Source organism: Leptonotus elevatus, chromosome 13 (genome assembly GCF_054856555.1).
Source record: "Leptonotus elevatus isolate MCC_2025b chromosome 13, RoL_Lele_1.0, whole genome shotgun sequence".
NCBI classification, from domain to species: domain Eukaryota; kingdom Metazoa; phylum Chordata; class Actinopteri; order Syngnathiformes; family Syngnathidae; genus Leptonotus; species Leptonotus elevatus.
The window spans coordinates 7,842,591-7,870,493 of record NC_141251.1 but is presented as its reverse complement, the minus strand read 5'-3'; the positions used below and the strand labels follow the sequence as shown (position 1 = coordinate 7,870,493).

Sequence of the window (27,903 nt, the reverse complement as noted above, 5' to 3'; positions counted from 1 at the left end):
TCAACACATTGCATATGCATATGTCTGGACGACAGCAAAGCACCATGCAGGAAGGATGCCCTGCGCCAAACTGCAGCAGAGTGATCAGCGCCCAACTGTATTCCAGGCCAGGACAGCCGAGAATGTGATGGGCGGGGCGTTGAGAGCAGCCGCAGCAATGTGGGGTCCCAACATCCTCTGTGCTCGGTGCCTCCCTCCCCTACACTTCTCTCACTTCAGAGACCTCCTGCCTCTCCCTTTCTCCATGTGCTTTTTTTTTCTCCCGAACACCGGACGCTGCAAAGGGAAGTGAAGTTGCAAGCTCCTAGTCAAAGGGACTCTCGCCACCCTCGTTATTATTATCATTATTATTATAACTAAAACAGGACGATTGCTTGGTGTAGCTGCATCGGGGAGAAAGCACGGCAGGAGGCGAAACTACGAGGTTCGATGACGACTAATAAAGAAGACAACGTTATAACAGGTAGGCTAATTTAACGCCACTTCGGTCATCGTTCATCGCGTGCGCACGAGTACATTTTATGTTTCGTTGTGGCAGGTCAAAGTGCTCAACGATTATTTCCTCTTCGATTGAACCTACACTGGCGTGTGAAAGTGTTTTCGAGCCAACCGAAAGGTCGTTTCGGCCATTGCCTTGAAGGAAAACCGCAATGTGTCTGTCTGGACCTCGCCTGAGCCAACCATCACTGCAGACAAACATGGCGACATTAAAACTTAATCATGCTTCTTGCAGTTAACTTTGCCATTTTGAGTCGTTTGTGGCAGTTTACTGTTAACATTTGGCCATTTATAACGGTACTGAGCTGGATCACGGCCCATCCCACCAGAGTTGAGGCACTGCAGCAAAAAAAAAAAAAAAAAAAAAGTCTGCACCATGTCCTCAGGTAGCGCAGTGTCTCCTCCTGCTCAGGCCTGGCTGCGGTGGATTCTGAGCAGTTTATTTATAAAACAACACATTTAGTGAGTCAGGGTAAACCACATTTTAAAACAAACACAACATTCCAATACAAAAGCAAGTGTACACTACATTATTAAATGGGTGGGTTACTGTGTATCTATCCCATTACTTTATCTTGTTTTCGACTGATTTGTGTTATCTTTCTTCGTTTGGTACTTAGTCTACCCTGAGATTGGCTGGCGACCAGTCCATGGTGTACTCCATCTCTACCCCATTGTCAGCTAGGATAGGCACCAGCCCACCTGACCTTAGTGAGGTTACAGAAAATGGATGGATTGCACTGACTGTACCTAACGTTTTGTAGCTACGTGTCACCAGTTGTTACATTGCTAACTTCCAACGCTGCCAAAAGCGATCTGGACCTTTCTCTTCATCTTGGAAAGTTTACCCTTCGCGACTTTCTCTACTTTCTACGGTGCCAATCCCACCTGCCACTCAGACCTGGACTGGAATCTTCCATCATGCTACTGTTAGCTGTGTAGCTGATTGCCCATCAGCTGGTGGCCAATGCTAGCTAGTCCTATCATGCTAACATGGCATAGGCCACGTTTTAATTACTTTCATGAGTTATTGTTCAGCTTCCTTTGGTATATTGAAATATGTTTTAAGAATCCAAACATTCATTAATGTTCTTTGTTATATTTTGGGTTTAAAGTTCAAGGGGGTGGGGCAGTGGGCAAACTCAGTCCTCGAGGGTCGGAGTCCTGCAGGTTTTGGATGTTTCCCCGCTCCAACACAGCTGATTCATATGATCAGCAAGCTCTGCATCAGCCTGATAACAATCCTGTTTATTGGAATCAGCTATGTTGGAGGAGGGCCCTCGAGGATCGAGTTTGCCCATCAATGGTTAAACCCTAAATATAACAACGAACATAAATCACATCAACTTTTAGAGCCATTGTTTAAATTCAAATAGTCCAAAACCACATATTTCAGCATCACAGCAGCAGTAATTACTCTGATTTCTCTAGTCCTTAATGAAAATAGACTATTGATTATTTTATGTGTTTAATCAAAATATGACATTTACAAACATCTGCTCTGCTTTAACTTAAAAAAAAAAGAAGAAGCCAAAAGCCAGTAACTGATCAACTTTGAAAAGGTTGGTGAGTGAACATCTCATGTGATATTGCTTAATTGTTGTTTATTTTTTTATTCACCTAACAATACCAAATTAACAACGATCATTGGTTAATAAACAATTTTCGGGATTTTTTTTGTGTGCTATACACTTAAATGCAAAATAAGAAAAAAAAAATCTGAATAGTTTGTGGAATAATCGAATAATCTATACTATAATATTCAATAGTTGCCAGCCCCCAGATTATATACCTTGCTATAGTTAACTTGGATCTCACTCATGCAGTGGGCCAGCCCTAATCTCGCCCAAGCCGATGGCAAGAATAGCTTTTGTTAACAACTAGTGGACTGAATTTTAGATGAATAACAAACAACATTTAAACTAGAGGTGTCCCCACACAAATTTTTCCACATCCTATATCAGTGTTTCCCACACCATGTTAATACTCGGGCCACCCAAGTAAACTGGCCACCACCCAAGTCGATTTCAAGAAAATTTATTACAAATATATATAAAAACAAACGTGTCGCGACCAGATATACTGCATGTAACATTAGTTCGGCGTCACTCACTTGTGGATCAAGTAGCAGGAACACGTTACGTTTCAGGCTGCAAGTGTTGGGAAAGTTTATTTTCTACGCAAACTAGTTCAAAGTTAGCTATAGTTCAGTTCCTAGTTTATCATTGATTTTTTTTTTTTTTTACTAAGTTCATCGGTCCAAAAATGAACTAGTTCATAGTCCTCCTCCCACACCACCACCACCAGACAGCGACGATATATGAGTGTAAAGGGTCCGTTTTCTTAATACCTCTTTATAGCTTGGTTGCATGAATGAATTTAGTGTGGCAACTGCTGGTGACCCGATGTCCTGCAGCGATGAGAGCTGCTTATCAAGACTGTGTGAAAATCTACGTTGGGTTGAAGAAAACAATGTCAGAAGGGAGCAGATGTTACTACCAGCCTGCAGCTGTAGTGGCGGGTACCAACACAGAACATGAAACGGTGTGCAGGAAAATTCAAGTTCCATTTTTTTTTTTATATAATGTGACCTGAATTAAGCATTACCTCCCCAGCCTTTCAAAAGTGTTCTCCACCCCATATACAGAACATATATAACAGACTTTCTGTTGCGCCATACATACAGTGGCACTGGGCAGTGGCGGGCGATGTGCCTGAGTTCGAACCCGAGCACATCGCCAGCCACTGTTTTGTTTTTTTGAGGATTTTTGGGGGCCCGGAGGCAATGAAAGAGTTAACACAGTGTCATGGCTGCAGTTGTTGTCAGGCTGTTTCCTTGCTCCGTTTGCCTGGGCTTAAGGCCAAGTTTCTCCAAATGAAGCAATGAGAGGGAGGGTATTGGGTCATTGCCTCTTTTTCTGTATGGCATGAATAAAGGGGACATCAGATGGCGAAAAAGAAACAGCAGATTCCCTGTCCAAACTCATTTTTACTGCAGCTCCTCTGATGTACAATGAACATGCTTCTTTGAAGGCTTTGTGCGTGTGTGTGTGCGTGTGTCATCATCTTTGTCAAAATCATCTTAATCTCGTCAGATCTCGTTTTTTAACTCTTTGACTGCCAGACGTTTTCAGAAAAGGGATGCCGCCAGTGCCAGCCGATTTAAGCATTTTGACTGATTTTCAATGTCCACAGAAAATGTTCTGTTTGGACTATGGAAACACACGTACTACCAAATGAAAGATTGGACTTTCATCTTTCATCAGAAAAAAAGAGTTTGTTTCTACCTTATTCCGTTCTTTAGTAATCAACAATAGAAAATGGTTAGTTTGACCCAATTTCGCCCGTGTTGGACCAAAATACGGAGAAATCAAGCTTTTAGTGAAACGATATTATTTCATGCATTCTAGTGAATTTGACACTTCTTTTTGTCCATGAATGATGCCACAAACACCTAAATAGTGCTTTACTTCTATAAAACACTACCACCAAGAATGAAAAAGTGTTTTTTGATAGCAAAATACGTTTATTTACATTCAACAGTGTAACAATTTGACAACAATTTGGCAAACTATTTACAAATGTGTGCAACTGTGGTGCTATTTACAAATATGTGGATGTTTCAACGACAGTTTTTCTTTTTGTAACACTCTCCTGCGTGCAAGGAGACGCAACAGCATTTGCACAAGATTGCCTCTTCGCGTGCGCCACTTTCTTGCCGGCCGTTTTTTTCCGGGGAATAGCAAGTATATACTGCAGTGTGTGTCAAGTCTAATATCAGGATCATGCTACGGTTACGTTACGGTGGTGTTACGTCTCGCTTCCCCGTGTCCTTCAGTTGCTATACCGGGTGGTAGGAGATCCATTTTATCCACTCCATTCATGGTGGCATCGTAGTCCAGAAACAGTGTCTTCTCCGTGATCAGACTGTACCCGCTCCTCCGATGAATATGCATTGGACTCGGGGTACTCTTCATTGTCCGATCGAATGTCCGCTTGTGCAGCTCCGCGTTTTCCGGCCTTAGCAGCGCTAGCCGCGCTAGCCGCGCTTTGCCGATGAGGCTTACTACTTGTTCATAACAGTCACGCCAAAGCTTCCAACTTTGGCGTAGAGCTCGTTGTCATCTTCATCATCATCATCAATCTGCATTGGTCGATGCCAACTCTCCATCGCCCGATCGAATGTCCGATTGTGTAGAAGTACCCGGCCGGCTATTGTGCGCGTTTTCCGGCCTTAGCAGCGCTAGCCGCGCTAGCCGCGCTTAGCCGTGAGGCTTACTACGTGTTCATAACGCCAAAGCTTCCAACTTTGGCGTAGAGCTCGTTGTCATCATCATCGTTGACATCAATGCGCTTTTTAGTATTGATTGATGCTTTCCGTCTTTGAAAAAAATGCTCAAGCTGAGCTGCTTGTAACCGGTTGCTTGGTCAAGCCATTGTGGCTTGGATCAGCCATTGTCTCCTCAACACTCTAGCTCCGCCTCACGTCTTCTACTGACGCCCACGGTGGGCGGCCCATCCAACCTTGTGCAAAGAGAGTCATCGCTGCCCTCTAGGGGCCAAAACGAGTCTTTGACTAATCAGATCAGCCTGATTCTTTCAGCACAGCTGCCCAAGGCTTTCCTGCACCCGTTTTTGAAAAAAAAAAAAAAAAACATAGGGGACGTCTTTTAACGTCCTCGGCGCCCTTCCCTAGGTTTATGCTAAACGTTTTATAACGTTTATGGCAGTCAAAGAGTTAAACACTTGCAAAACTAACTGGACTCATTGTAACTTGTTGCAGAGTTTATGAATGTACTGCATATTAATGATGTCATTATATGCTTTTTGTTAGCAGGATTAGCAACCAAGAGAGCAATAAGCTACTTGTTCAGAACAGTAGAGCACATACTCACCGTATGGTTGTCATAGTGTCCAGGAAGGAGCTGTAACTTTGCAAACAGCTGGAAAATAGGTTCCTGTGCATATCCTCGACGAGTGTCCGTCACTCAAATAAGCATCATGTCCCGATCAGTATTTTTTTTTTTATTAATGAAAAAAAGTCTTGTGTGCGCTGACAGCACTGATCCGCATGTATACAGATCAGCGGCTGACAGTCCGTGCTTGTGAAGTGACGTCAAGAGATGAGTAGTATTTGGCTAACTACTGCCGCCTAGAGGCTTGGAGTGCATCTCATTGTAGGCCCAATTTGTGAAAGTGGCGTCGCCGGGCGGAGGCGTACTCTGATTGGATAGGATTTGGGGAACTGTTGCCACCTTAAGGTCTGGAATTGTTATGAACGTACTTAAAAACGCATTAATGCGGTAGGTTGTGGATGTTTTCATTTCTGGTGTGGACACTATTTTTTTCTACACCCAGATGAGGGAAATATCCGTTTTTAAAAATACCCTGCCTACGTGTCTACATGGCCTTGGACGCAGTGCTTCTAGGTCCGGTATGACGAAAACACGCCTGCTGGCGGATGAGAATAAGAACGCAAATGTGAATGTGAAAGTAAACAGGAAAGAATATAACAGTTAAATGCATTTTCAATTGGTTTATTGTATTAAGTGCTATGACAACTGTGTGATAATGGGGTATATGCCACGGAGGGACATCCGGCGAAAAATAAAATATCATACACTTACACTGTTTCCGGATACTGTTGTGACATATAGGCATGAGTGTACTGTATATACATGACAACAGATCAGATAGTCAACACGAATGAAAGCGTGAAGATATTTAAGTCGCAGCGCACAACGAGCACTGCTGTGTCCATTCGTCGGGCTTGTGTAAAAGTTTGTTTGTTTTCGTTTGACCTCGCATTAGGAGACTGTCTGGGGGTCGCTGGCGCCGACATATACAGACAACCGAGATTCTCCAGTCATGCGTGTAGTAGGCTTGAGCAACAGCTTCCTCCTGTTGTTAAGAAGTCCTCTGAGAGGTTGCTTCTGTTAAAAAAAAGAAGAAAAAAGTACAAACAAAATGAAAATTAAAAAAAAAGTAGAAAGATAATGAAAATCAAACACAAATCTGGGTTCCTACCCAATTGCGGAGAAGTATGTAATTTGATTTAATACATTTAACAGGTCTAGAATAATTTTACACGTCGTCAGTATTTAACCTGACGTAAATAGAGCCAATCTTGTTGATTTTTGACATAACTCATAGATGTAAATTGGGTAGATGTAAATTCTCCCAAAGAGTAAGAATGGACACATCTGTTTACTCAAATGTCTTATATCCTTGTTTGAAACTAGTATAACGTAAGATTCTAATTCAAGATACAGAGAGAACATTCACATTCGATGATAAATAAGTATTCTGGCCTCAGTGTGTGTGTGAACACAAATTGACAGATCGCGAACAATCTTGAAGGGAAATGAAGAGGCTGGAGTAAAGTTTACTTCTTTTTTTTGTAAAACTGAAATGACACAGAAACATATAGTACGACTATAGCATGCTACTCAAATAATATACGCATACACATAAAGGACGATATAAACAGCTGTGCATAATTTGTAAACAATGTAATAGCAGTTTACTGTCACTGGCATTCACAATGCAAGCAACATAACTAAACATTCATAGTTGTTATCATAGTTTTGATGCCTTCAGTGAGAATCTACAATTAAAAAAATAAAGCTTGTATTGAATAAGAAAGTGTGTCCAAACTTTTGGCCTGTACTGTATTTGTAATGAATACAGTAAATAAACCATGAAAAACTTTTTTTTTTTAAATAAAATCCATGTAATGCAGTTTGACTTATCACCTTCAAGTAAGAATAAAAGCGATTAACGTAGTTCTCCAGTCGTGATGTTGCTTTTATGATTCATTTTGGGGAACACAAACTGGAGGTTGTAAAGGTGATTTTGGGAGTTGCCTGCCATTGCTGGAAGAAAACAAATTGTGGCTAGATAGGGGGTAGCCACAGGTGGTCTGCAATTCGGCTGTGTAATTGCTCGGAAAAGTGTATTATGGGACTTCAGACCACTCATCCTCTCCATAGGGGTGGACAAGAGGAAAGATGAGTGAGGTAGATAAAAGGATTGGATTGGCTAACATGATGTCCCGCTGGGAGACAATCCAACAAGATGCTTTATAATAAGTCAGACAAATTATTATTATTGTCTGCATTCATAAAACACTTTCGGCGAAGGCTATTAAGACAGATACAAAAAAAACAAAAACTAATGGTACACATATGGAAAGACATTTTCTTTCAATTCAAATGTCATGTCAGTTTAAAAAATAAAAAGGTTGCAGATGACTTTCTGATGTTTGAATGGACAACGTGCGGAAACTTGAATGATGCACAGTTGCACACTACAAAAATCAACATTGAATGCTGACTTTTGCAACACACATGAATCGACTCTACTCCAGTATAGTTTTGCTGAATCAACGTCATTTTAACTCATTCACTGCCATTGACGGCTCTTGACGTTAACTATTTCTATTAGTTTAACATTTTTTCCACTTTTGTTAACAAGAGTATGAAAACCTAGAATTTTTTTAATTGTACATTTAGAACAGATATAAAATTTATGATTAATCGTGAGATAACTATTGAAGTCATGCAATTAATTACAATCGCCTGACGCGATTTAAAAAAAGAAAAGATGATTAAAAATTAGGAGCGTCAGGCGATTACATTTTTTAATCGTAATTAATTGCATGACTTCATGAAATAACAAATTTGATATCTGTTCTAAATGTACAATAAAAAAATTCTAGGTTTTCATACTCTTGTTAACAAAAGTGGGAAAAAAATGTTAAACTAATAGAAATAGTTAAAATGAATATTTGACGTCTATAACCGTCAATGGCAGTCAATGAGTTAAGAAGGCATCGATATGCAAAACAATGTTGTCGGTTGGCAAATATTAAATGCAAGACGGGTAGGAAAAGTTTCTAATAAGTTGGCAACACTCACTATGTGTGTGTGAGCCTACTTATTTTTAATAACTCCTTCAGAATGTTTTTTTTCTTAACGTTTGTCTTATCTGAACAGGGCTTGTTGAGGTTGATCTTTTTGAAAATTAAATAAAAAGCCCAAAACACATTCATAGGTACAAATTAATTCTTTATTTTGGGTGGTGCAAACTCTGTTGCTTGAGGGATTTTTTGCGATTTTGGTCAAATACGGACTTGTAAGACTGACGCCAGGGATGTTTTGACTATAGAGGTTCCGCTTTATATTGTGCTTAGCTCATGAAAGTAGATGCTTGTCGAGATGTGTGTTCATGAGTTATTTTCTTTTTTCTACAGATGAAATGGCTAATCCATCCCCAGCAAAGAGTATAGGCGACCCTGGAATCACACCGCTGTCTCCCACACACATTCAGGCAAGTCTTTTGTTTTCATTAACATCATAGCTGTTTGTGACATTTTTTGTTACATTTTTTTTTATGCTTCAGCTGTCTTGTATAAACGTTTTTTTTTTTTTGATGGAACATATTAGTGTGGAAATTAACTTTACTTTGCATAAGCCAATGGAGAAAGTGAATAAAGTAAATTACTGTATTAAATGGATGAAAAATGGATGCTAATACTGAAAAATCCGGACTTTGTTATGTTATGAAAGGATAAAGTAAAAAAAAAAAATGCATGCAACTCAAAGGCAATTCAATCACAACCATAATCCATTGGTCGTCCTCTGATTTGTGCTTATATTTTTTTCACCATAGAAAGTCATTCAAATTGAATGAATCCCTTGTTGCCACCCCCAAAATACTAAGTGCGCTGTTTCTTTTTTTTTATTAATATATTAACATTTACAACTGTCATGAAATTACACTTTGATGGTGTGTTAGTGGTTATATCAGGAAATGCAGAAGGTGGGAACTTTACTCTGGTGTCGACAGACACTGATTGTTTAATAATTATAATTAACTCTTTTTGACTTCATCTATTTTTGAGTCACTTCCATGGGATCATGTATCCTTTTAAAGGGAATTATGTGTAAAATTAGAATACATGAATAGCTGAAGTTTAATTTTTGGAGGCATAAGGCCGATTTTGTGAAAACGTCACGGCTCAGTTATACTTCCACCCTCGCTTTCAAACAACAGCTTTTTGCGAATGTATCCGTTTACTACAGTTCCGAAACATTGCATGTCGTCCTTTGCATTAATGTCAATGTTTTGTTTGTGCAGCAGAATGACACAGACCAGGTTCCGTCAGGAATGGCCTTTGTGGTGGTGGTGGCCATTGACTTTGGCACAACATCAAGCGGCTATGCTTATGCATTCACAAAGGAGCCTGAATGCATTCACACCATGAGGTATGTCATGTCATTTTTTTTACGGAAAGTAGTAGTTGAGCTTGGAGGTAGACATTTTCAAGTAGAAGTTTCTTCAGAGTACTCAAGGATAAAGGTCATTTTTCCAAAGGAGGATTGAGGCAACTATAGCGTATTTAATAGGATCATGAATGAATTAAATAATTAATTAATTAGTTCATGATTGAATATGCTGCAGTCATCTTTCAATTGCGTGTGTACATTGTGTGTAGGTACCTATGAGGCTATCCTTTTTTTTTTTTTTCACGTCGGGCATCGTCATTGACAGGAATTGACGATTGATGGAAGTGCCCATCTCTATACGGTATTTTCATGGCACTTGTGTGTTAATCCCTAATTTCCCCAGGCGTTGGGAGGGTGGTGATCCTGGAGTGTCCAACCAGAAGACACCAACCACAATCTTGCTGACCCCAGACAGAAAGTTCCACAGTTTTGGCTATGCAGCACGTGACTTTTATCATGACCTTGACCCCAGTGAGTCCAAGCACTGGCTCTACCTGGAGAAATTCAAAATGAAGCTCCATACCACAGCGGTAAGAGTCATGCGCAAATTCTCACATATTTGGTACCGGGACTAACGTCGGGATCTATTTAAAATAACAATCCTACTATAATCCACCGTCTTAAACAGATGTATATCCTGCTTCTGTTACTACTATCATTATTGTACTCATAAACAGTGTGAGAAAATAACAGAGTGGGCATTCTGTCAATATTGACGGAAGGTCCGTCAATGACAGACGCCCATTTTGTTGACGATTAACGGTTAACGGGAGCCTTTGAAAAACTGACGACCCGAGCATTGCTGGAAGTTGGCTTTCGTCCGTCAATGTAATCATCAATAACGGAACGGGTATGGTGATTTTTATTTTCTGTTGTGTTTCAATTTTTTGTGATTTTTGATTTGTGTTTGTGATTACTTTTTGGTTTTTTTGCTTCGTTGTTTGCTTTTGTGATTTTAGATTTGCTGTAGTGTTTCCTTTTTATTTTGGTGTTTTTTAAATTTATTTATTTGGTTTGTGTTTTTTGATTCGTTGAGTTTTTTATTGTTGCGTTTTTGCGCTTCAGGGCCACCGTAGGTTTTGTAATTATGTAAAGCTAACCCTAACATCTGTGTCATCGTTTCCACAAACAGAATCTGTCCATCAACACGGATCTCCAGGCAGCCAATGGGAAGCGCGTGAAAGCTTTGGACATCTTTGCCTATGCACTGGCTTTCTTTAAGGAGCAAGCACTAAAAGTAATGTGCCTGACTAATGTATTGATGATAGGTTACATATTCCCATGCATTGCATACATTATATATATATATATATATATATATATATATATATATATATATATATATATATATCAGGGTATATTTGTTTTTCGTGTTGCAGGAGCTGAGTGATCAGACAGGTGGCGAGTTTGACAATAGTGATGTCAGATGGGTTATCACGGTTCCTGCCATCTGGAAAATGCCTGCAAAGCAATTCATGAGGGAAGCTGCTTATAAGGTGGGTTTTGGGGCTCCAACTGCTATTCTTATACACGCCAGAATGGACAGTATCATATGCATTTCGATACTGTTCATGAGTGGTTAGTTGTTCAATACCATATAGGACACCTTCTACCTATAGAATGTTACAGCAGGGGATTTCATATCATAATTGAGTACAAAAATGCCCGTGTTCATTCAAATCTATATTCCCCATAAGTGTGAATGTGAGTACAAATGATTTTTTTTTTTGTGACCTTGTGATTGAGAGGTGACTGGCTCAAGCTTCCCTAAAAGAACTTCCCATGGCTGAAATAAGAGCCTTCAATGGATCCTGTGCGTCTGTGATGCAGAGCTGTGCTTTAGCACAGTACGCCTTTGTCTTCACCGGAAATGGGGGTGTGGCCAATTTAACAATCAAGGTAGTGATATTCAGGTTACACCCAACATCCACCCCAACACTTTTTAAAATGTATTTATTTACTGCACTTTATCTACAGACGAACTGGCCCATCTGTTTATTTTAACAATCCAATGCGGCTCTTGAGCTCAAACGTTAGCCCACCCCTGCGATTAAGGAGAAATGAAAATGGATCGAGCTTGTCCCTGCGGACCACTATTGTGTGGGGTCACTTGGGCGTGGCTGTCTGCAGTTTGAAATGAGGCTGCAGGCATGGAACAGAACGGAGTGAATGTGCAGTATTTGATGGATTGTGATCGAGGATCAAGGACATAAATCATTTTAAGGGATCATCTTTGTTGTTTTCTTTTAAGATAAGATGACGAAGGGGCGGCGTGGCTCAGTGGTAGAATGGTCATCTCCCATCCGTGAGGTTGTGGGTTCGATCCTCACCCCTGGTGACCATGTCGAAGTGTCCTTGAGCAAGACACTAAACCCCGATTTGCTGCTTTGCCCTGCGTGGCAGCAGCCGACCATTGGTGTGTGAATGGGTGAATGTGAGGCATTGTAAAGCGCTTTGGGCACTTTAGCTAAAAGAGCGCTATATAAATAGCAGCCCTTTCCAAAAAAGCAATTTTCACACCTGAATATTAAGCGCAGTTTTGGTGGTTTTGTGCTGAAAGGTTGATCAAATAAAAGTACCGGAGAGCAGTTAATGTTGAAGCATATTCAACTACTTCCATATACACGATATTAACTCATTCACTCCCAGCCATTTTCACTGAAGCAACCCCCTTCGCTCCCGGCTGGTTTACTGGATTTTGACAGATTTTGCTAGGCCCACAGAATATTGTGTTGTATTGCTATAAAAACATGGAACCTACCAAAAGAAAGATTATAGTCTCTTCTTTCATAAGGGAAAAAAGTATATTTGTATCTGTTTCTGTTTTGCAGCAATTAGCATTAGAATATAGCTAAGTTTCATCATTATTCAAAAACCCGTTGAAAACACTGGCAAAAAGAGCTTGTTACATACAACATGGCCCTGGTTGATCTCTTACACTCTGCTGCTACCCGCTGGCCGTTTTTGTAATAACTACTATTGTTTCAAGCATTATCTTCAATTCAGAGGCTGCATCATAGCCCTTCTGTATGCTTTAGCGTCTTTTTTTTTAAACATATAAATACGTCTTTGGGAGCAAATGAGTCAATAAACTATGACAACATACATTTACATCAGTCAGATCTGGTGTAGGGAGTTTTACCGATTTACGCAATAAAATCTTCAAGGCTCCCAATTTGGTTCATTATAGAAAATGCTACCCTGTTAACCTCCAAACCATAAATAACTTATTTAATTTCACAAGTACTTTTTTTGGGTAACTGGGCTAAAATTCCCTATGCACCAAAATGATTCTAGAGTGTATTACGAAATGAGTCGAACTACATAGACTTTTGTAACAAGTGGTAAACGCATCCAAACGGTTGCGTTTGTGAAGCACTGATACAACAATTGAGGCATGTTTTCTAGTGTTAAAATGGGAATGAGTAGAAATAAGATGTGGCCATATAATACGAATGTTACAGTAAATCTTCCTGACACATTGAAATGCCTCATCATTGTTATGGTGATATAAATGAGCCTACTGCTTTTATAGTTCAGATCCTCCTCATTGTTACACATGACTTCAGCAATCGGCAGTCTTTGTATTCGAGGACACCAAACACGACAGTATGCCTGCCTTGCACAGTGATGTCATCCTCTTGTTTTGATTACAGTACATGTTTCCTGTGTGCATGTGTGCTAAAACAGACATACAAAGGAAGGGGAATGTTTTCATGAGTGCAGACACAGGAAGAAGGAGGGGTTTTTTTTTTTCTTTTTTTTTAATTATTATTATTTTTTTAGCTCTTATCAGTCGTGTGCCTGGAGGCAGGGATGGAGGGGGGGTGGGGGGGGGCTGACAGAGAAAATGGTGTGTGTTGGAGAGAAAATGAGCAGTGGATGGGGTTGGGCATCTGCAGTGACTCAGCGTTGGCACAGAGCTTCGGTCATAGAGGACAGAGGGAGGGGGATCCACAACTCGGTCCCCTCTCCCGGGGCCATGACGTAATACGCAGCTTCACAGCCGCTTTCTTTTATAATCTACTGAACCCATTTTATTTCGACCACCTGAGACATACCGTTTTACCCTCTGGATTCTTTAAAACAGCGGTGTAGTTTCCCTTTTTTAGATATAACTTATCAGGTTGTATTTATCTGTTAATAGAAGCATAAAAAAAACAATATACTGTAGTCTGCACATGCTTTCTTGTTAGTGATCTAATCCAGTTTAATCTTTTAAATTAAATATTATTGTCATGCGGTGCCAAGTGTTGATTTCCCAGAGAGATGAAAAAAGGTCTAAGCAGTTGGATTGACTGCAAACATGAACTGCTTTCATGAACCACTAACTAACTAGCCACAGGCAGAGATTTTGTGAAAATCATTGTGAGAGTTTTAAGTTATTATAATGGGGTCAGTTTGTTTTTTTATCAGAACAATTCTTTGGAATACTGTATTTAAAAATCTACCGGATTTTTTTCTGGTGCTGATTCCAGGTTGTGTTCCTTATTTGATTAATCAGCGAAACGGTTTAGTTGTCCAACAGTGAACCTGTGCACACTTTAAATGTAGTAATTCAATCACCGAAGTGGCCACAGCTCTGTTGTGCTTTAGTGAGAGAACATTTTATTTTAGGTCATTTTGAGCATATACGTATGCATTTTATACTCTATGTGGTACAAAAATCAGTAGTGCAGTGATGTGAATGCTGACCTAAGCATAAATGATTATTGCAAGTGGCTTTCGAGTTGAAAGTCGAAACGTGTCCGAATTTTTTAATCTGCAGCAGAAGGAATCCTTCCATACTAATTATGGGCTGAGCATGCCTTGTAAATATTGGGTTGGATTCAGTTTTGACATCTTTTTTTTTTTACTTCAAAGATGCCTTGATTCATCTTGAAAATTCGAAACAAGGTGTTTGGAACACTTCTTAAGAGATCTTCCATATTGATTTTGTGACAGCATCACTTGGCTGCTGTCAGTTTATCAGCTGCACAATCGTGACGTAACTCTTCTGTTCCACCACTTCCCAAACGTTCAGTATTGGATTGGGATCTGGTGACTGTTGTTGGCATTACATTACTGTTAAGTCATTGTCATGTTCAAGTCCAGTTTTAACATCATTTTGTGCTTTGTGATATTGAAGATTGTGAAAATCAGTGTTACTTGAAATAGAGCAACGTGATGAGTTGATCACTTTTAGATTCAATGTTTTATGTATGTACCTTAGTTGGATGTGTCAACTCAAATTTAGGTTGATATTCTTTTTAGTTTTTTACCTCATTTATTCCCAGCCATTTTCATTGAAGCAACCCCCTTCGCTCCCGGCTGTTTTACTGGATTTTGACTGATTTTGCAAGGTCCACAGAATATTCTGTTCTATTGCTATACAAAGATGGGACCTACTAAAAGAAAGATTAGAGTCTCTTCAGTGTTTCCCACAGATTTTAAATCCACTTGTGGGAGTGGACTCCGGCGCAGGAGGGGGGTTAGTCCCAGTCCTGTTACTATGGCGAACTAACGTTACATGCGGTATATCTGGTCGCGACACGTTTTTGTTTTTTAAATATATTTTAATAGATTTTCTTGAAAACTTCTTGGGTGGTAGCCAGTTTACGTAGGTGGCCCACCCAAGTATTAATATGGTGTGGGAAACACTGCTTTTCTTTCATCAGGAAAAGTATATTTTTATCTGTTTCCGTTTTGCAGCAATTAGCGTTAGAATATAGCTAAGTTTCATCATTATTCATCACCTGTTGAAAACACTGTCAAAAAGAGCTTGTTGCAACATGGCCCTGGCCGATCTCTTATACTCTGCTGCCACCTGCTGGCCGTTTTTTGAATAACTACCATTGCTTTAAGCGACCTCTTCATGTCAGAAGCTGTATCAAAGCCTTCTGTATGCTCTAGCATAGAAAAAACGTTTAAAAAAAAAAGTATTAATACGTATTTATAAGTTTTTGGGTTTGAATGAGGTTAACCTGGTTAATTTTAAAAAAATATGTATTTTTCCTTTGTGTAGTCTGGTCTGGTGTCCCGTGACAACCCGGAGCAACTTATCATTTCTCTGGAACCGGAGGCGGCGTCAATCTACTGCCGTAAACTCCGCCTCCACCAGATGGTGGACTTGAGCCACCAGACCACTCAGAATGGCTTGAGTCCCACAGACAATGTTGGAAGCACAATGACCCAAGGTAATTCCCATTAAACAGTAACGTAAGATCGCAAAGACACATTTTCTTTAAGCCTGCAACTCACTGAGCGGCGCAAGCTTGCGAGGGTGCGTGAGTGTTGCTTTTTTTTGGCAGGCAAAACGTTGCAAAGACAATTGCCAGACACTGACAAACCAAAAATTGTGAACATGTTCAAAAATGATCTGCGACCAGAAAATTGGTATGAGAGTATAAAGAGAGGTTTGAGAGTGTGGCGAGTGTCTTTGCAACGTTTTGCAACATTGAACAAAGCCTGCCGAAAAACTAACACTCGCTATATACGCGCACGTTCACGAGCCTGCGCCGCTCGTTGTGATACAGTCTTTACTGTGACGTGTACATTTTTACATTGTATCATCAAAAATGTCTTTTTTTTCTGCTGTATGTTGATTCTTCTGTAGCTTCCCCAGGCCATGGTAAACAAACCTTGATTTTACATTGAGACAGACGCATGCCAATTAAGTGCATATTTTATTTCCACATCCCACATCATATTTTTTGATTCTTTTTGCCCACAAGTTTAAGTTCAGTTCTTTGTTTAGTTACAAGCGAGAGGTCATTTTCAGATTCGTTAAAAAAGATCACATGAGCAAAGATTAGATTCAAATGCACGAAAGAAAGATTAGAACGCATGTTGCCTTAAACATGGGCTTTACATTTCTCACTTATAACATTATTAATCATTGAATGCAATTAATTATGCAAAATCGATATGAAATATGGGGGGAGGGGGGGAGTGCTTCTGTACATACCAGCAATGCTGTCAAATCAGCAGCTTGTGCTTAGTTGTGTTTCTATTTTTGTTCAGTTGTATTCTTGTGTTCTGTTTGAATGAATGCGATGTACGTTTCACGCACATTTGACACCCCTTGCTTTTCACACTAAGTGAACAACGCAGCTTCATAAAGCAGAGCTTCGCAAATTGCTTATCACACTCACTAAAACTCTCTTTCCTGTTAACAAGCAGCCAACAAGGAGCATGTTCGGCGCAACCGGCAAAGTCGCACCTTCTTGGTGGAAAATGTCATAGGGGAGCTTTGGTCGGAGCTGGAAGAAGGTAGCGTTTCTTTTTACCTGCCTGTCATTCTGTTCCTTATTAACTCTTGCTGTTTCATCTGCTGCGTTTATTGAGATACAATTTGTATTAAATTGTCAAATTGAATGTAAATGCATCATAAGGCTACTGTAACTTCCTAACTATAAGCCACTACTTTGATCACGCTTTTGGCTCCTGCATGGTTTAAACAACGATGTTGCTAATTGATTGGATTTTCACAGGCTAACACGCTGCACGTCACCAATATTTTCACTCCTTAGCCCTCAATTGTGTGTCACAAAAACCCGAAGAGAAGAAAAGTCGCAGATGTGCTCCGATTATCTCCCAATGTGTCTAAACTGAGAGCATTTTGAAATGGCGCTGTGGCGACATTTGCTTTGGAAAATAGTTCTTGCTCTCTGGGAAAGTGCACTTTCATACAAAACATGACGTCGGGTTTTTATTTATGGTCGTTTCCTCGTTGCTTGCTCCGACCCGTTTCAGGACAAATCCACTCACACCGTCATGACTCTTTTTGAGGACATCCAAATTTTTCAAATGACTACGCACATAATATTTGACTTTTTGAACGTGAATACCAGCAATTGGGGGGGGGGGGGGGGCTTGCATAAAACATGATTAGAAGAGCCAGTTACATAGTGCATGGTAATTATTAGGAAAAAAAGAAGAAAAAGAAGAATTTTTCTTTTGTGAATTTAGTGGCTGCAGCTTATGTGCACACAATAGTCCGGAAATGATCTTACAACTAAAGAACTACAGAAAGCCAACGTATTTGAGAATAGAATCAAAGCCCTGTGAAAGGATGCAAGATTCAAGCATGTTGATGAAATAATTCACAGGAAAAAGGCAGCTTTACGATAATGGATTCTGTCGATTGTTGATCAGGGTTTAGCACAAGGAGCGGAATTGAACTGTAACCCTTGATGGTTAAAACTCTCCGAGCGCCATGTTTACAATCACGACACCTTTCTGCAGGTGACCGGTATGTGGTGGTGGACTGTGGCGGAGGCACAGTGGACCTGACCGTCCACCAGATCCGTCTCCCAGAAGGACATCTGAAAGAGCTGTACAAGGCATCCGGTAACAGTCGACATCTGCTTTTTTTTTTTGTGGATAAATACTCCTCTGCATATTTTTTCTGGCTTTTCAATCATCTTTCCGCATTAGGGGGACCATACGGCTCTCTTGGGATTGACTACGAATTCGAGAAGCTGCTGTGTCAGATCTTTGGCCAGGATTTCATTGACCAGTTCAAAATCAAGCGGCCAGCTGCTTGGGTGGACCTTATGATTGCCTTTGAGTCACGGAAGCGGGCAGCAGCCCCGGGCAGGGCCAACCCCCTAAATATTAACTTGCCCTTCTCGTTCATCGACTACTACAAGAAGTTCAGGGGCCACAGTGTTGAACACGCCCTGCGCAAAAGCAAGTAAGTACGCCAAGAGCGGTGTTTCCTTAAGTTTGGGTTGGAAAAATGTCACGGTGCCACCAAGCAAATATGACAGATAGTACATATACTATACACTAAAATAATAATCCCATTCCAATATACTTCCAAATTTACTTGCATGTATAGACGAAGAGTATGAAAATAAAGAAAATTTAACACAGACAAAAATGCCCTGCTCTTATAAATGATAAGCTTTATTTTTATTTAGTGATAGATTTTCCCTTTCAGCAATGAGCATGGAAAGCCACCGACAACATGGTAGAATTCAACTGGCCTGTCTACTGTCTGTATATTTTAGTCATCCCATAAAGTGGGGGGTCATCATTTGAACCTCCAAAGGCTGAAACAAAAGACTTCGACGGGTCTTGGTCTCTGATGCGTAGCTGGAAGTGCAAAGCATGTCTTTTGTTTATCGGGGGAGGGGCTGCTATTAAGTCCTCTGCACTCTCACATGACCGATAATGCATGTAAATCACACACATGGGATTATAATAGGTAGTCCTAATGGATTGTGTGGAGATTTATGATGTAACAGACACTGAATTAGTCAAGTCGAAGATGGATTCATGGGAAAATATTGATCTACACTTTTAGGATAATACACACAGAGGCTGATGTAACTGCAGAACATTGTCTTCATTCACATAATCAAACACTTTGAAAATTGTACATTTTGCCACACACAAGCGCGATTAACGTTGCGATGAGACTACCGACTATTTACATTATCAAGACTTCTGCAGTATTTGTTGCACTGATTTAGCCGCTTCATCCGCTGAAAAAAGGTTAATTATAATAGATTTTTATGTTTCATTTGTAGTTCATTATTAATTTATGTTCACTGGTTAAAATAGGAAAATAAGCAATTGGAGGAATTTTGTTTTTATTTATTTTAATAAACAATTGTTACATTTGCTATTAAATTCATGGTCAATTAAAAAAACAATTCTTTATTGTATAATATTTTCTACTAAGTATAATTTTTTTTCCTGTAGGACTACAGAAGGGTTGTTTTTCTTTCAATGATAAGGAAATATTTGTTGCAACTCTTTGTTAATAACTTAGAATAGTCCAAAGTGACATCTTGTCGCTCCCAGTTATTTTACAAATTTGCATCTACAGCACAAATTTGCCGAGTAGGAAAGCAGCATGTAGGAATTTTCCGTCAAAAATTCATTTGAACTATTTCTACTAGTTTCACATTTTTTCCCCACTTTTGTTAACAAGAGTATGAAACCCTAGAATTGTTTTATTATACATTTAGAACAGATATAAAATTTGTGATTAATCGTGAGTTATGCGATTAATTACAATTGCAAATTTTAATCGTCTGACGCCCCTAAATTTTAATAATCTTTTCTTTTTTTTAATTAGGGGCATCAGGCCATAAATATTTTTTTATTGTAATTAATCACATGACTTCACGAGTTAACGATTAATCACAAATTTTATATTTGTTCTAAATGTACAATAAACATTTTTTTCTAGGTTTTCAAAAAATTTGAAACTAATAGAAATAGTTCAAATGAATTTTTGACGTCTATAGCCGTTAATGGCAGTGAGTTAATATGAACCGCACCAAGCAAAAAAAAATAAAAAATCAGATTTCAGTCCGGACAAAACAAGTGGACCAAAGGACTAAAGGAGTGAATGTGTAATATGGTGTGCAGGGGCAGTTATTACAAAAAATAAAAATAATAATAAAAATAATATAATAACACAAGCAAATTTTCTTCTGATGGGATCTTATGTAATCTTATCTCGTACTATTCGTCACATGTCATTTTAAAGTAACATTTAATATTGTAGTTAAACAGTGTTATTGATTATATTGAACTCTTTTCTCCCCAGTGTGGATTTTGTGAAATGGTCATCGCAGGGGATGCTGAGGATGAGTCCTGACGCTATGAATTCCCTTTTCAAGCCCACTATCGACCATATCATTCAACACATCAGTAAGCTACACCTCAAACACAAACATTACACTGTAGCTTGTCGAAAAATAAATGGATGTGGGTTGGTTGATTGTCAGTTTTGTTAATCGTGGAGGTAGTTAGCACTAATAATAATAGCGAAACAATTTTTCAAATTCAAATCAACATTGCAAAGGCTGCAATTAAAAGAGTCTCATGTTGGTCGGTCTGTAAGTTTCATTTTCATACAGTGAAAACCTGGAAGGCCGAAATCCATTGCATATGTAGGCGGGACGTTCCACATCCTCATTCGTATAATCACAAATGATTGACATGGTAGCCTATTATAAATCCTAAAATCATTTTATTTTTCTTCAGAAAATACTATTTACAGTATGGTTGTTATTTATTACATTTCAGTATCTCTTTAATTAGGCAATGAATTGTTAATATCGGTATAATCACGTTGAAATAGCCGTCAAGGCGGAATTTCCACCTACGTAAAATTAATTAATTCACCTGACAACAGATGCCGGAACCTACCAAAAGAAAGATTAGTCTCTTCTTTCATCAGGAAAAAAAAAGTATATTTGTATCTGTTTCCGTTTTGCAGCAATTAGCATTAGAATATAGCTAAATCTCATAATTATTCACAAACCTATTGAAAACACTGGCAAAAAAGCTTGTTGCAACATGACCCTGGCTGATCTCTTATACTCTGCTGCCACCTGCTGGTCGTTTTACTACCATTGCTTTAAGCGACCTCTTCATGTCAGAAGCTGTATCAAAGCCTTCTGTAGGCTCTGGCATAAAGAAAACATTTTAAAAAACATATAAACACGTTCTTGGGAGTGCAGGACAACATATTAAAAACTTATTTATAAGTTTTTGGGTTTGGATGATCTAAAGGAGCTAGTATCAGGCCCTACCTGTAATTTTTTGTGGATTTTTAGTGCAGGTGACCATGATGCAAGCTGTGTTTATTAATGATAATAATAATTTTCTGCCCTTTTTTTTTTAGATGATCTCTTTGAGAAACCCGAGGTGAGCGACATCAAGTTCCTTTTCCTCGTGGGAGGTTTCGCCGAATCAGCTCTGCTCCAGCAGGCCGTCCAGAACATGCTTCAGGGCCGCAGTCGTATTATCATCCCCCACGATGTCGGCCTCACTATCCTGAAGGGCGCGGTGCTGTTCGGCTTGGACCCCAGCATCATCAAAATCCGCCGCTCCCCGCTTACGTACGGCGTCGGCGTCCTCAACCGCTTTGTCGAGGGCAAGCATCCTCCCGAGAAGCTGCTGGTGAAGGACGGAACGCGCTGGTGCACCGACGTCTTCGACACGTTCATCGCCACCGACCAGTCGGTGGCGCTGGGCGAGATGGTCAAACGTAGCTACACGCCGGCCAAGCCCTCGCAGCAGGTCATCGTCATCCACGTCTATTGCGCCGACAAGGAGAACGTGGGTTTCATCAGCGAGCCCGGCGTCAAGAAGTGCGGCACGCTTCGCTTGGATGTTAGCGGCACGGAAAGCGCAGCGCCGCGCCGCGAGATCCAGACGCTCATGCAGTTTGGCGACACCGAGATTCGAGCCATGGCGGTGGACGTGTCCACCGGGCGCACGGTCAAGGCCAGTATTGACTTCCTCAGCCATTAAGGAAGGAGGCAGAGAGCTCATTGGAAACGGCACAGCTCACGTGCACATACACACAACGAGTAGAATATTAAAAATATTCTAAAAAATGGAGGCTTAGACACTTTTTGGGTATTATACTATTAAATCAGGCCTACCACTTAATAAAGCATTTATCCGATGCTGGCATTATACTGGCCCATTTAAATGTACTGTTTATGCTCGATCTCTCATTAGCTGAACAATATTGTCACATGTCTCAAAGACAAAAAAAAAATACAAACATGGTGGGGATTAATTGCAGTGAAAATAATGCTGATGCTATGAATGTACCGCTGCAGAACAGCTTTATGTGAAAGAAGCAGAAACGAGAAACATACAAGTAAGCCTTGGTGTCAAATATTCATACTGTCCGTCCTCTTTTGAATTATACATTTGCTTTACAGCTTTAAAGCTGGATTTGGATCTTTTGATTTTGTACTAAGTTGACTTTGGAAACCCACCTTCAATAATTGTGCGGTCGGGGAACTGGCGGAGAATCGAAATGTGCCGTCTGCATGAAAGCCAGCAGTTGTACTATGACACTCAACTGCCACCTCAAAATGCATGCTGCATTCAAGGAGGGTCGGAAATTCGGAATTATCCCACTTGGATTCTCCCAGTTACGGCCTGAAAGCGTTTGAATCGAAAGTAAACAACCAAAGTGGCGAATAGTAATTTAAGTAAGTTTTTGTTTTGGACCTCAAAACACATTTTGACCTCCAGCAAACTTGACTTTTTACTGTATTATTTCAGGCAGGGAGACAGCAGCATACACGCTTCCTGGTTTGAAGTCGGAAAAGTCCGACTTTCCTCGAATGCAGCATAAGATATCATTACTACTCTACATGGAAAAGCCTCAACGGTCCCGTTGGTGATTATGGGAAGTGACAAAGGCCATTAGGTACACAGTCTCGCGCTTATGTTCAAAGCTGAATCTTGTGCTTAATATATAAAATTTTCTTATTTGGCCTGAGTTCTCAAATCAAGCAAAAACACGAGTCGAAGGAAGATCAAACATTCTGCAAGTATGGAGGACCAAAACTGCCAAACTGAAAAAATAAATAAATGACTAAACAAATAAATGAATGAATAAAAGTGAAAATAAAAACATGTAAGAAATATTCAAAAATTAAATACAGAAAATAAATATAAATGGAAATATAACCAAATATATAAATAAAAGTAAAACATTTAATACAAAAATAAAAAGATTCAAAACATAAAAATAAAAGTCAAAATAAAGACCAAAATATAAATATAATTAAATATTAATCAATAAATAAAAACGCTCTGCTCTCACATTTATTTATTTCATGCTGCAGACGCTCTGTCAGGTCGAAATGTTATTCAAATGAGAGGGCGGTCCTAAGCATGTCTTGGGTTGCCACCGCTGTTGCAAAAGATTTATTTCACTATTTTTATATGTATTTTTTGAATCTGGTTTTTTTCAATTTTTTATTTCATTTGACTTTTCTTTTATTTATTTATTTATTTAGGGATATATATATATATATATATATATATATATATATATATATATATATATATATATATATATATATATATATATAGTTTTTATTTCCATCTATATTTCTTTTTTATATCCGTTTTTATTTTCACTTTTATTCATTTATTTAGTCATTTATTTATTTTTAATTTTGGCAGTTTTGTTCCTCCGTAGCAACAAGCGAGTACCATCAAATCCTATTTAGTGTCGCCTTTATTTGTTAATATTTCTGATTGTAACATTACATGTTACATGCCCACTTGGCTAAAGGGAAGTCTTAGTGTGACGGTAACGGTAATATTTCTTTATTTCTGTATATACACTATTTAAATATTGTACAGATTTTTAGCATTGTGTCGATAGCTTTAGCTTCAGCAGTTTTACGCGCGTGCTTTCACTTTTCATATTGAGCACGGCATCGAGCACAGCCCGAGGGGCCACCGCGGCACATTTTTGCAGGACAAACAAGCTCATTCATGAATTCTGCTTCCGTCGTGTTTAGCGTGTCACAACACTCTGCCAGCTTGCATGTCGTCAGCATCCTACCTCTGCGAAATGGATCGGAGCCGTAATTAATGTGTGCTTACTGAGAAAATATATGTTAAATATACACTAGAACAGGAAGTGGACCAATTGCTTTGAACTGCACATTCAAATTAAGCTATTTGTAGGTTACGGTGAATATTAGACACTGAAATTTCAATGCCCGTCCACTTGTTAGTTTTACGTTTTCTGTTGGAATAGATTAAATAGATAAAAGGGAATATTGCTAAGCTTCAGGTCATAATGGCGCGAGTTATGATTTAGGATATTGAGTGTAAGCGGTCACTTTTTACCACTGTTTTAAGATAAGTATTAATGATCCCTGAAGGGAAATTTAGGACATAAACAAGCGCATTTAACAATGATACACTACTAAATTATTTTGTTTGTTTGTTTGTTTGTTTGTTTGTTTTCAACCAGCAGAAAGCAATACAGTCGAGTCCGAGCCCCAGCTAAACCGCTTCACATTAAATGTAGAGTATAGTCCAGCGAATGTAACCTGACCTTCAAAATCACGTGCTTCTCTTTCAATAATCTGCATGCAAGATTGCAATCCGCGGATGTGAGGCTTGAGCTCATCATGTTAGCACCTCTACTGGTTCATATCAAATCGTGCGTTCCATTTTGCTTCAATTGCATCAAAGATGGGATTTAATCTGGGGTGACCAGACGTCCTGGTTTAAACAGGACACTTCTGCTTTTGAGCCTTGTGCCCCGATGGTTGTGTGGATTTCGCCAGCCCCGTTGTTTTGTCTCACTATTACACAAGTCCCGTCGTGTTTAAAAAAAAAAATAGATATATATATATATTTTTTGTTACAACAGCAAGCCAATTGTTTGGGCCGTGTTCATGTCAATCACACAGTTATCACTTGTCATAGCGATTACGATAAACTAATTTAAAAAAGAATTTCATTAGCAAGCGGGGTTTTTCGTCATACTGGAACTAGAACTGCTTCCTTCTTGACTGTGTCTAAGAATCAGCCGAGTTTTTCAGTTTTTTTCCAATGTTACAATGTAGGACGGCCGCAACGTAAACAGCACAGCCAACCAGTTACATTTAGCGTTAGCCAAAGTAATAACACAACCAGATTGACTAGCGATTAAATTTGTTTCCTGGTAATAATTTATTGTATCTTGAATTTTCAGCAAAATTTAAAACCTGGCCACCCTAGATTAATCAACAATCAGAATAATAATAATAATAATAATTAATACAGAGTGTAGCAGTTCTCCACATCGCACCAGTTTCCATTTGTCGAAATGTCCGCAGGTGAATTTAAAGGGAATTTCTCGTTGGGCAGATGATTGAAGGGCTGCCAGCCCGCTTGTGGCTGACAAAAACTGTCAGCAAGCACACGTGCAGTTTGTTTCTGCGTTATTACTTGACAGAAAATGGTGGATGTCGTAACACTTTCGATGCCTCCATTTTTAACCCGGGAATCTGTGCCTTGAAAAGTTGTCAACATTAGCAGTTAATTAAGCTTCAGTGATTTTATTTTGATTTTATTTTTTATCTTTAGGGACCTTTTAAAATATAGTACACGGGTAAGTCGTCATTCTTAGTGCTGTACTTGATGAGAAGGGATTCAGCTATTTGTGTTGTAACTAATTGTTGCTTAACCCTGAATAGGACTACATTTAAAAACCTTAATGCTACTTCAAACATACTAGGATTTAAAAAAAAACATGTTTTTAGAGGTATGGAAAAATATTTCAGAATGTTCTGAACTTCTTTAAATGTTGTATCTCTGTTTTGCCTCTCTTTTTTTCGAGACACCATCAACTAAATTCTGGCAAAACTTCTAAAGTGTGCAATTTTCTTTCTTTACATGAAGGTCTTGGGCCAGAATTTGAAATTAAGTCTAAATGCACATATATTTTTTGTATTACTTGCTTTTCAACTAACAATACTATAAGAGATTATCTTATATTAACTCATTCACTGCCATTGATGACTATAGACGTCAACAATTCATGTAAACTATTTCTATTAGTTTAAAAAAAATCAATTCATTAATTTTTTTATGAAAACCTAGAAAAAATTTTATTGTACATTTATAATAAATATAAAATGTGTGATTAATCGTGAGTCAACTATTGAAGTCATGCGATTAATTACGATTTTAAAAAATTATCGTCTGATGCCCCTTATTTTTAATATTTTTTTTGTAATTAATTGTTATTAATCACATGACTTCACTAGACTAATCACAAATTGTATATCTGTTCTAAATTTACAATCAACTTTTTATCTAGGTTTTCATACTCTTGTTAGCAAAAGTGAAAAAAAAATTTAACTTATAGAAATAGTTCAAATAAATTTTTGACGTCTATAGTCGTCAATGGCAGTTGACGAAATGGTTTATTATATTAGGTCTTCAAGGGGTGTAGAGCACAGAAAAAGGTTGGAAACTACCACTGCTGTTTTTCTTTATAGTGTCATATTAACACAAAAAATAAAAAATAAAATAAAAAAGCAAACACAGTGAATAACAGTAAACCTTTGACATCAGTCAGCAACCTTGTCCTGTAGTAAATACCGTAGTCATGTTGTGCATCTGTATGAACAGTTAATAAATTTCTCTTTTTTTCTTATTTGAAATGCAACCAACATCAAGCGGTCGTACTTTTTAGTATCAGGCAGCGCACGCGTGTGTCTCTCCTTTCTGCAATGCACGTTTTGCATGTGTCCCAAAAGGCAAAACATAACGTGTTGATTGCAGTCACACAACAGGCAAGATTCACCGCTGTTGGCCGCGCAAGCTGTGAGCTGACCACGCTACTGATATAAGCTGTTAACATTTTTCAACCTGCACGCTCACACAGTCAAGTATGAAATGGAATCATGTATTAAGACCATTTCTATAGGCCAAACATCTTTGCAGTGTACTTGGGTGCTTTCACACGAGAGCCCTTTAGGTCGTTTTAATCCAACTGTAGCTATTCCAAACAGCAAGCCTTGTTGCATATTCCATTTGTCTTCTTTATTCTGGGTCAGAGAAGAGCGACTCGTTGGAATGTTTACTGTGGGAACACGAGCCAAACGGAAATTGTTTACAAACTGAAACTGACCAGCAGAGGTGGCCAGAAAGTAAAAACCCTACCACAGTTTGGCTTTAGCCCCAAGCGCTAGCTCCCAAGCTAGCCGCCCGGGTGCTCTTTTACCTGCTAGGGAGCTAGCTAGCTAGCACGAGGGGTGAAAGCCAAACTGTGGCAAGGCTTTTACTTTCTGGACCTGGATTTGCCATCTCCGCTGACCAGAAAGAGCGAGCTGCAGGTGTGAACGCTCCCTTCATACCTAATGCTCAAGTAAATGCATTCTGTTGTGAATACTGTAAAAGCAAATCTGACATTTCACTGTCAAGCCAATTATTGGTGTCTGAGTTGTAAGTGGGCCGGTGGGTTGAGTTTTAAGCAGAAATGTCAATCAAGTAGTACTGTATTTTACCCTGTCCACAATAAGTCAGACATCGGCATGGTTCAATTTGGGATCATCCGAATCACTCTTGAATGTAATTTTGTTGTTTAGTTTTCAGTTTGAGGTTTTTTTTTTCTTTTTGGTTTTCAGTTATTTCATGCCTGTTAATTTCACACGAAGTGTATTCTAACCATTTACAAATGTTCACTGTCAGATTCTCATGAATAAAAATGTGTATTTCAAAGAATTTTATTTTTTGCTTTGCCGTCAATTCATTTATTTATTTGTGGTTCTTATGTTGAGGTTCACTTTACAGTTGCTGAAAACAAGCCAGACAAGTCATGCCACAGAGCCTTTTACAA

The 27,903-nt window shown here is 39.0% G+C and overlaps 1 protein-coding gene across 7 annotated transcripts; it reads left to right on the top strand.

The window, feature by feature from the left end:
* The first annotated feature begins 123 nt into the window (after positions 1–123).
* Positions 124–27,793, top strand: hspa12a (heat shock protein family A (Hsp70) member 12A). Of its 7 annotated transcripts, none has more exons than XM_086092870.1 (13): positions 124–463; positions 8,753–8,829; positions 9,643–9,767; positions 10,132–10,318; positions 10,921–11,025; positions 11,168–11,284; positions 15,793–15,964; positions 16,384–16,398; positions 16,950–17,039; positions 18,015–18,119; positions 18,207–18,465; positions 20,338–20,441; positions 21,421–27,793. In XM_086092870.1, exons 1-13 carry the CDS (start codon positions 430–432, stop codon positions 22,050–22,052), a joined length of 2,022 nt encoding a protein of 673 aa, XP_085948996.1. In that variant the 5' UTR covers positions 124–429; the 3' UTR covers positions 22,053–27,793. The 7 variants fall into 7 exon arrangements, with proteins under 7 accessions (XP_085948996.1, XP_085948995.1, XP_085948999.1 ...); XM_086092869.1 differs by having other exon boundaries at positions 16,947–17,039; XM_086092868.1 differs by having other exon boundaries at positions 125–463; positions 9,640–9,767.
* The last annotated feature ends 110 nt before the right edge of the window (positions 27,794–27,903 follow it).

Bases quoted from the DNA above. Each gene is read 5' to 3' on its own strand.
- hspa12a (XM_086092867.1), top strand. From the start codon at position 430: ATGACGACTAATAAAGAAGACAACGTTATAACAG. The intron at 8,830-9,639 runs GCAAGTCTTTTG...TTGTTTGTGCAG, and splicing joins TGTCTCCCACACACATTCAG to CAGAATGACACAGACCAGGT. The intron at 18,466-20,337 runs GTAAGTACGCCA...TTTTCTCCCCAG, and splicing joins CACGCCCTGCGCAAAAGCAA to TGTGGATTTTGTGAAATGGT.